Source organism: Cryptotermes secundus, unplaced genomic scaffold, assembly GCF_002891405.2.
Source record: "Cryptotermes secundus unplaced genomic scaffold, Csec_1.0 scaffold4367, whole genome shotgun sequence".
Taxonomy (NCBI): domain Eukaryota; kingdom Metazoa; phylum Arthropoda; class Insecta; order Blattodea; family Kalotermitidae; genus Cryptotermes; species Cryptotermes secundus.
Genome location: NW_019723027.1, coordinates 96,361 through 106,672, shown reverse-complemented (window position 1 = coordinate 106,672; position 10,312 = coordinate 96,361). Strand labels below are relative to the sequence as shown.

Below are 10,312 nucleotides of genomic sequence, written 5' to 3'. Positions count from 1 at the left end.
AAAAAAATATATATATATATATATAAAAACAACTCACAAATACATCATCAGCATTATTTTTAAAAATAGTACAATGATCAGAATTTTAACTATTGAACTTTTAAACATAATCTTCTTACTAATTATTTTAATGGTAAAACCGGTCCTTAAACAACTGATGGTGTGCCTTGTCTGGTGTGTCCGGGTTGAAGTCTGCTGTGGACGGAGGCAACAGGATCCTGCATGAACACTGGTAACCCCTATACGACTACACACTGCCATTACCCAGAGGGCCAAAATCTAAATGTGAAACTGCAAATATCATCACTTGATTGTTATCAGTCCCGTCATATACACTAAAACTTCACGTTCATCATTCTATGACTTAACTACTGAGTAACAAGCACGAATATAAGTATATTTCATACCAAAGAATATTATCAGTACAGCAATCCCTGGTCAGGAAAACAAAGGCATAATGTGAAATTGAGATTAGGGGACCCATGGTTTGTGTCAGGAGTCATCAATGCTTATGCTGTCTGGTCCTTCATGAAACACAAAACTTGTCATTAACATACAGAGTGTACCAAAAGTACCTGACAGCTTTTGAAACGTAATTACCATTTCCCACTACAAGGTACTTCCATACTAACATTTGTTGTACAGATTTTGGAGTTTAGTCGAGATGGAGAGCCAGGTCAGTGCAACACAGTACTATGGCTGGGAACCGACTTCAGTGTTAAAATGAATTCTTGGACCTAGTGAACAATCACAACACTGGGAACTCATTATCGATATCAAACAAGGCCCACTTCCACATGTCAGGTTATGTGAATAAATAAAATTAGCGGTTTTGGGGATTCAAACAGCCCCTGTGAATTCCACCAATGCCCTGTGCAGAGGGCCAAAGTGACACTACTGATCCCGGCATCTTTGATGGTGAGGGGGGACGAACTGTAACAGTCAATGCTGAGTGCTATACTGCCATGCTGGAAGAATTTCTCATAAATGAGTTAAATCCTCTCCACCTTAATTCAGTGTGGTTTCAACAAGCTGGAGCAAATGTTCATGAGACAGAAATGGAATATATCTGTGTTAATAAAAGTTTCCACTTCCCTTAGAAAAGCTATTTCATTTCAAACCCCATCAGGTGTTTACAGCGACCATGGTGTTAAAAAATAAATTTGACCAAATAATTCCATGGAGGTGGGACCTTCTTGAGAAACCATCAGCCACTCAGCTACTCAAGAATTTCCAAACATTTTATGAACCTGAAGGGTCATTACCATGTTAACAAGAGACCTCTACTGCTCCCTTTCCTGAGCCAGATGAATTCAGTCCATACCACCCCACCTTATCTCTCTAAGATCCATTTTAATATTGCTCTCCAACATAAGTCTAGTCTGGTTTTACCACCAAAAACTTGTACACAATCCTCTTCTCTTAATGTGTGCTAATGTCTTGCCCATCTCATCCCTCACCTGATCTTTTTAATTATGCTTGGCAAACAGCACAAGTCATGAAGCTCATGCAGTTTTCTCTAGCCTCCCATCACTTCATCACTCCCAGTCTGTGTTCCTCCCTTAATGACAGGGACAAAGTTTCACACCCATATCAAACCACAGGCAAAAATTATATTACAAAAGGTTAATTCCGTCCAGTGTGACGGACTAGAATGAAACAAAGCAAAATTATAATTTGTATATTCTAATTTTTATGTTCTTAGACAGCACACAAAAAGACAAAAGGTTCTGATGTGAATGGTAGCAAGCATTACAAAAATTCAATCTCCTCTAATTTCCTCACAAACCCAATTTTGATTTGTTACTGTCATTCCCAACATTTGAACTGTGCCACATTTTCAAGGGATCTATTAGCTATCTTTGTGACATGATTTTGCCCTATATTCTGGTGACGAAACAGCAACATGTATTTACTTAATTTTTTCTTCATTTACTTCTTAATCAACCACCTTGCTGGCATCAATTAAAGCTTCTGTATTTTTCTTTATGGTAGCTCAGGAAGGATGCAAGGAGTTTAATAAGGTGTCACACAAGATAGTAATCTGGTAGCTAAACATCCAATTTCAGATGCCATTACAGCCCTGCCCCAAGCAAATATGGATCTCTTTGTGTGGAAGCCACCATGACACAATTCAAAAACTGGCAGTACATAAAACCCAATAATAATAAAAAAGGTAAAGTTGTCCCTGTGCTTAACTAATTAAGCACTATGCCATGAAAGTGTATGGAGGAATGGATATATAGATCCATATTTTCACCTTGGCACTAGTTGGAGGTAAATGGTTAGTTTCATGCCCCGGCTGCTTCACCTCTGTGGAAATAGTATCCCATACCCATTAGGTAGGAGGCTGGGTGGGCCCTAAGCCAGTCTAAATGACATAAAAAGAGAAAATTCTTGACCTTGCTGGGACTTGAACTCTGACCCCTAGATTGTCCAGCCTGTAGCTAGCTGCTATACTGACTATGCTATCCTGGCTCAAAACTCAGTAATACTGGATAAAAATATAAAACCATGAATATTTTAAATGTGCTGTTTGCAAGGGATAACTGTAATTGTTAATATCAAATACATGTTTCATGTTACAAGTACTGCATATAAGGAGAAGCATACCATAATAAATGCACCACAGAAAGTGCAAGACATAAGGAAATTTGGCTGTAATCCTGCCAGTCATTACTGAAGTAACCTGTAAACCTACAAGTCTCTATAAAAATAAAATTAACACTTAATTTTATTGTTATACATAACTTAAGAACTGACAGTAACCTCATCCAATGACATGAAAATAACAGAAAATAAATTCAGCTGGTCAAGGTCACCACCTTCTGTGGAGCCTGGAGATTCATTACCATGTTGCTTTCTTTTTCTCCTCCTACCAACATTTTGCCCTTCTAACCCACCCCTCAGCGATATCCGTGCTGCTGCATCAAAGAGTTGCATTTCAAAGTGTCAACTTTGTGGCTAGTTGGGCCCCGTGTACATGTGTGCTGTTTCCCAAGTCTTCCTCTGACTTTATGGATTCTGAACTGGTTTTTGGGCTTCAATCTGTTATACTAACCTCCAGCCTACACAATGGTTTATTTCTGTTGGTCAACCATCCCTACCCATGGTTTTACCTGAAGTATTAGCCCCATGTTCAATAGGCTCCAAACAACACTACTTACTGAATGTATAGCAAGGAGAACAACACAAATGTCACACTCAGTTGTAACTATAGGCATTTACTGTATGTTACACTTGTCTCACGTGGTCCATCTGTGTTGATCCCTTCACTGGGATGAACCAGCTTAGTGATCACAAGAGTAAGCAAGACAGGAGGAGGGGGCCAGTGTCTCTTTCGCACCCCTGATCCATCTCGATTGGTTCCTACAATGAGTCAAATCCAGTCCACACCCTCACACCCTACTATTTTAAGATTCATTTTAGTATCATCCTCCCAGCTATGCCTACACCTTCTAAATAGCCTCCTACATTAAGCTTTTCTCACTATAATTTATGTGCATTTCTCAAATCTCCCATTACCTAACTCCATAAGGGCATAGTCCTTCATCAGTAGCTTATAGACACTCAGCTACCTTAAGAACCCTTAGTGGAACCAGAAGGCTCAAGCACTAAGTTCAAAAGGAATTCACATTGAACCCTATTCTGAGCCAGTGTAAACTTATTTTACTGCATTTTAATTATATAATGTACAAATTGACAAACAGAAGATATGGTGCACAAATTAGACAGACAATGGTTCTCACCTTGCACTGAATACATGGCTGTCCACATGTTCTGGAGCATTTTGAATGCCTGCAGCTATAGGTGCATTTCCTGTTGCAAGGTGGACAGCTCTCTGCACATGGTATGTTGCAACTGAAATAGTTAAAACCTATCACACACTGTAGATTTTACCTACATAAACAAACATGTCCCAAGTTACCCAAGAAAAAAGTGAAACTGTCCCTGTGCTTAACTGCATACTTTTACAAACTATATTACCATATATCTGGAACTCTCAACCTTTGGGATATTGCAAGCCCCTAAAACTGTCATGAAAACATTTGCAAAATGCTCTGTCAGCTGCAGCTGTATCTTCTGAAAGCACCTACATTAAATCCTACTGACCTGACAAAACTGTGTTTGGATACAATTACTTTTTCAAACAATTATTCACCAGTGTACCCCTTGGGGCCCACGCCCCATAGCTGTAGAAATGATGCCATACACAATTTTAGCACCTTATATAAAATGGCAGTAATATCACTCCAACCTATGCCTGTCATGCTGCATTTACAAGTTATAGGTATAGGGTCGGCATATGTTCATACCAAATTTAGTGAAAAATCGGTCAAATGGTCAATAGTTAACACATACTGGCACCAATTAAATGCCATATAAATTCCCAGATACCCTGTGGTGGAGGTTTTATGGAGGTACAGGGAAAACATACAAATAGAATTTGTCACAGGTATATGAAACAAGAAGCTCTGGGAAAAACTAAACTATGCATGCATAAATAATTTAATGTGATAAAGTTGTTACCAGAGCCTATACTTTACTCAAATTTTGCATTCTGGGCCCTTCCAGCATTTTATCCTGGATGTACGTCCCTTCAGGGTTCTCGGGTGTTATATCGAACCCTGTGTCCCTTGCATTGTGCTACATCTGCATAGCAGGTCATCTCCCTGCTGGCTGTGGCCAATTCCTTCTGCGTTCCACAATTTCTCTGGGTTAGAATTTTCTTGAAGACGCTTCTCCAGCACTGTGCCACTGCTGTACGATGGGAACCTTCCTGCAGGCAGCAGCCAACTTTCTCTGGGATCCACAATTTCCTCGGGTCAGTTCCTTTGGCTCTCTGCGTTGTCCTGCAGCTAGCTTCAGGCCCCTATGCCACTTCTTCTGTCCTTTGACCAGTTTCACTATGGCAGCTTCCTTAGGGACCTCTCGATGCTCAGCCTTGGACTCCATTTCCTCAGGATTTGCCCACTTCTCAGTCGGCCTGCATCTTTCTTGCCAGCCATCCAGTTTGGTGGCTAGAGAAGCAAATTCTGTTTCCATTATTTCCTTACTGTGTTCTTGGCCGGCTCTCGTTTCTTGTTTCATTTTGTCTGTCGATTTTTCTGGCAGCCTCCATAATGGAGACTAGAGAACCCATCTGCCTCTCCATTCTTTCTTGCATTGCTTTAGTATTGGCATCCATTTTGGCGTTCACATCCTCTTTGATTTCATTCATTTCTTTTCTCAATCGACTTTTCTATTGGCCTCTGCCTTTTCATGGTTGGCCAGCAGCTGTTGCATCTCCATAATGTACGACATAAGTACATGATGCAATCGTAAATCCAATAATCTCATCAGTCTGATCCAATCCATACCACTTCTAACACCAGCTGTCTCCTTCTGAGCCTCCACCCTTTCTGTGTTCCCCTTGCAGATTTATTCCTGGTCTTACTCTTCCACCATCCCTGTCTGAGCAATGGTCCTTGATGACTGTGTCCCTGAACCAAACAAATTCTGTCACTTATATGAGGAATGGACAAGCATCACAGAAAACATGTCACGTGACCACCACCCACCGCTGTGTGATGTCACTGTGGACATGGAAAACACAGCTGACTCTACTATGTGTGTTTGGACATGTTTACAGAGCTGTTGTCTGGCAATGCGATCAAATTTGTTACAATAAGATCTAATATAATTTTTGTTTTGGACATTACTCATGAAGGATGATGTCAAAAAAACCACAATCATTGTCATTAATGTTGTCTTTGGAATAGTTATTTATTTGTTCTCAATTCATTTATTTCTCTGTACCAGTCTCTAATGTTCTTGTTCTTACTGTGTGTTGCAATTTCATTAATTTTGTCTTTCAGATATTCTATCATTTTATTACTGAAAATCCCACTGGCTTCATGTCTTATTACAGATTATCCCCCATCCTGCATCCTTTGCCATGTGACTTGTTTCCTTTCATCTAGCTCTGAACGGCCTTTGCTGAACCATAGATTATGTGTCTTCAATTCTTTGGATTAAATTCTGATATTCTCTCTCATGGTTTCCCAAGCTCTAATAATAGTGTAACGTGGATGGCGCAACAGGAAGTAGGGGTCAATGAAACTCTGCGTTTCCACGAGTGACGTCACGTACCCCCACTCCTCCCATCATTACGCAATGCTCGGTAAACACCACTCCCCGCTAGGCTCTGACATCACGCAACAGGCAAGTCCATGCAGCAACTATTGCTAGGCAATGCGTAGGTAGAAACACATGACACCAATACCTGATATCTGTTGCTGAGCAGCAATGTGTTCTCTATATTGTCAGTGCCGAGCCTAAATAAGGAGCAGCGAACACTATTCAGGAGTGGTGTAGTAGTGAGAATTGAGTTACTAGAGAGTTACTAATACTCAGTATGAGTTGATGTCCAGCAGCTACGAGTTGAGTTGTATCGAGTGCATGGAAGTCACTACAGCAGGAGAAGTAATTATGATACTGCAGATGGCAGTTGTGAAATTGTAAATTGTGTAAGTGTAAGAGCAAATGTGGAATAAATTTGCTAGATCCAAAACAGCGTGAAGTTATCTGTCGCGTTACATACCCAAAATGTGACAATATCCACATCATCATCTAAGTTTCCCAAAGCTGCAGCCCTGTAGGAGATTTTAATCTGCTACTATTCTTTATCCTCTACCTCATTTAGTTTCTTCAGATTAACCTCTATATTTTTGTGTTGTGCCTTTACTTTCGCAACAACCAGAAAGTGATTAGCATCACAGGTCTGCTCCCCTGAAAGATCGGACATCAAGTACACTTGAGTACCATCTGCTGTTAATTAAAATGTGGACCATCTGAGTGTGTCTTTCCCATCAGTAATGTCCATTGTACTCTTCACAATTATATTTTTGAATGTGGCAAAGTTTATTACTCTAATTCCGTTACCATTACTGATGTCATGTAAACCCTCATTCCGAACTGCTGCTTTGAAAATATCTTCTCTACCTACTTCAGCAGTGAAATGTCATAGTAAAATGTTCATGTGGTACTTAGGGAATGTGTCAAATACACGTTGTACCTCCTCTCAGAAGCTCCCTTCCCCACCACCAGTTTCGCCCTCTGTTAGGGCATGAACATTCAGAACAGCAGCACACCAGTGACCTCTTTGTATTGTATGCAACATCCTATCACTAACAAACTCTACCCTCTTAATGGAGATCATGACTCTTATGAGGGGGGGGGGGACAACCTGACTGTTCAGTGCCACCCTCGTCCCATTTCTCCTCCTGTACTCCCACTATAACTTACTGTTTGCTATTATTTCTCCTGTGACTACTACCAGTGACCCTGCCCTATACAGAATCTTTACTTTCCATCCATTTTCCTCAGCTTGGGTCACTGCAACAAATTTGTTCCAATCCGATGTTGTGTTACATTTGGAAACATGTATTTTTCATGGGGAGGAAATATCAGCCCCATACCCAACCCCCAAGCTGGAGGGCCAGTCCTTATCGGCTGTCCGCGACTGCTTATTCAACATGTTCATACCTACACTCCATATCTGGAGGATGCACTACGCCATGACAAAAAATTTACAAAGCCTAAAATTCTCTTTACTTTTCCCTGAGTGTACAGTACTGACATTTACAAGGCAAAAGTCAAAGAGATGGGAGAACACTTTCTTCTAAAATCCAGCAACTGATCTGATTTTTTCCACATGAATCACAAAATTATTTTAATCCATTACTGCCACAGGTTTGGTTTTCTCATGGTGCATCAACAGTACAGCAACTCCTTGGCCAGCCTTGGACATGTTACAACACGTTCAAAGCAAAGAACAGAGATAAATGCGTGTAAGAACAGGAGCGCTAATACAAAACTGCAGCTACTCACTTCAGAAGTCACCACACCACAGTGATATAATAATGTGACCTCTACCGCATAAAAATGAAACTACAAACTTGTGGCCATCAATCAGTTTAAAAATCATGTTGATATTGTAGGTGAGTTTTTTACTGCAGATTTTTAGGTTTGCAATGGCAATACTGCCACCATCAGTTCCTTGATAAACATATTGGGTGTGGCAAGAAGCAGTGGTATTAATGATGCCAGAGTCAAAAGTGTTAAAAAGGAGGGATGCACACAATACACTGACCTCATGTGCCTAATTTATTTCCTTAAGATGAAAGTACACTAAAAATTATGTAATTCATTTCTGTAAAAATGGATCGTTTCGAGTGTGATCCATCAACATGAAGTTCAATGGACAGATGAAATGGCATGTGGTTCCTCAGAGATCTCTCATATTCCATTCCGTTATTCTAGCTTTTACTCACTTATCATCACATTAAGTGCAGCATCGTCATAAAAATGAAGCCTGTCAACCAATGCCAATCACACACTGTAAATTAAGATTTATTATGTAAAGGTAAAGTTATCCTTGTAACAGGCCATGAGATGCTGAGGCTCCCACATTTTCTAGACAATCGGCTCACAGATGGCGGGGAGGTTGTCAGCCTCACACACCCACTGGCTGTTTGCCCCCCGGAAGATTCCTGGTACTCATTTCTGTTAGAGGCTGAGTTGACTCCAGGGACATAGTGCGGCTGGAAGGATTATGTCAATTGAAAAATCCAATGAACTCATCAGGAAATGAACCTGCAACCTTCTGGCTTGTAGCTTGCTGCCTCAACCAATAATGCGACAGAGTGTCACCAGATTCATTATGTACTAAGCAAAATTATATTTCCTCCAAACAAAATACCCTAAATTATCTCTTAGTTGGTTTTCTTATTTATTTCTTACTTTCAAGGAAGTACCAGCTGCATATGTACCTCACTGTAAATACACTACGAGGGGCGTTCAAGTTCTAAAGTCTCCGATTTTTTTTCTCAGGACTGGGAGCAGATAGACACATGAGGTTTAGTTTAAAATACGTGTGAACTCTTTGTGAATGCATGACAGAGATGGCAGCACTCTACGGCACACAGAACTCTAGTGGTAGCAGCGAGAGTGAGAAGTGTTTTTTGATACTTAAGATGGCGACGTTTTCGTTACAAGAACAGCAAGTAATCATTCGTTTTCTCCACTTGCGTGGTGCGACACCCATTGAAATTCATTGCCAGTTGAGTGAGACATGTGGTGATGGTGTCATGAATGTGAAAAATGTGCGTTCGTGGGTGCGACACTTCAAAGAAGGCCGAACGTCGTGTGACAACGAACCAAAACAATCTCGGCCTCGCACCAACCGGTCTGAAAACATGGTCGAGCGAGTTGAGAAAGTTGTTTTGGAGGATCGCTGATTGAGTGTGGAAAACATTGCCTCCAAAGTTGGCATTTCCGTGGGATCTGTGCACATAATCCTGCATGAAGACCTGCGAATGCGCAATGCGTCCTCCAAGTGGGTGCCACGAATTCTGACGGATGACCACAAGGCTGCACGCATGGAAATTTGCCAGGCGATGTTGACACGTGATGAAGGCATGAGTGGGACTTTCTTTTCATCAACTGTGACAATGGATGAGACATGGATGCCGTTTTTCAATCCGCTATTGCATCAGCAATTTTCCAGTGGTCAAAACACACTCCTACAGAAGCGTTCGCAGCGGCCATGGAATCATGGCGTCGACGTTGTGAAAAATGTGTACGGCTGCAGGGAGATTACGTTGAAAAGTGACAGAAGTTTCAAATTTTTTGTATGATTATTGTGTGAGAAAAAAAATCGGAGACCTTAGAACTTGAACGCACAACGTACTTCTTGGGCATAACTTCTGCAAATTGCACCCAGAGGTGAGAGATATGGGTAAGATGTACCTTCAGCCGTACAACTACTGAATGGAAATTAATGATAATGAAAACATGAATATGTGATTGCGAATTTAAGTTCTCACAGCAGTGATTATGAAGAGCACCGCCTTCTGGGTTGTCATGCCATAAAGACTGGTAGAAATTTAAGTAACCTACCAGATTATACTACATACCAGAGGCCAGAACACTATAAAAACTTGTTTCCTGCATCTTTTACAGTACATGAAGGCTCATTACCATATTCACAAGGGCTGTGTACCGGTTCAGACCACTTCTATCCCATCTGGCGTGCCTGTACCAGTAAATTCAACTTACACATCACAATTATTTTGCTATGGTGTTCAATAAACCCAACCTATAAGCAGCTCCTTGCATTCAAAATTCTGAATCTCATTCCCATTTCCTGTTGCTTAGGTTATTCCATGCAAGCCAGGGGCCTTGTGTAACATTATTATGGTGGAGGGGTTTTAGTTCCCTGTCCCACCCCCAAATTGGAGGACCATTCTTTTATAGCTTATTCAATACA

The 10,312-nt window shown here is 40.9% G+C and overlaps 1 protein-coding gene across 1 annotated transcript in view; it reads right to left on the bottom strand.

Annotated features, from left to right (window-relative positions):
• The window catches only part of LOC111861610 (NFX1-type zinc finger-containing protein 1), a 76,246-nt gene that overhangs the window by 6,275 nt on the left and 59,659 nt on the right, over positions 1-10,312 (bottom strand). The window contains exon 12 of the mRNA XM_033750390.1: positions 3,738-3,861. Within this exon, the coding sequence (XP_033606281.1) occupies positions 3,738-3,861 (124 nt within the window). The remainder of the gene's footprint in view (positions 1-3,737; positions 3,862-10,312) is intronic.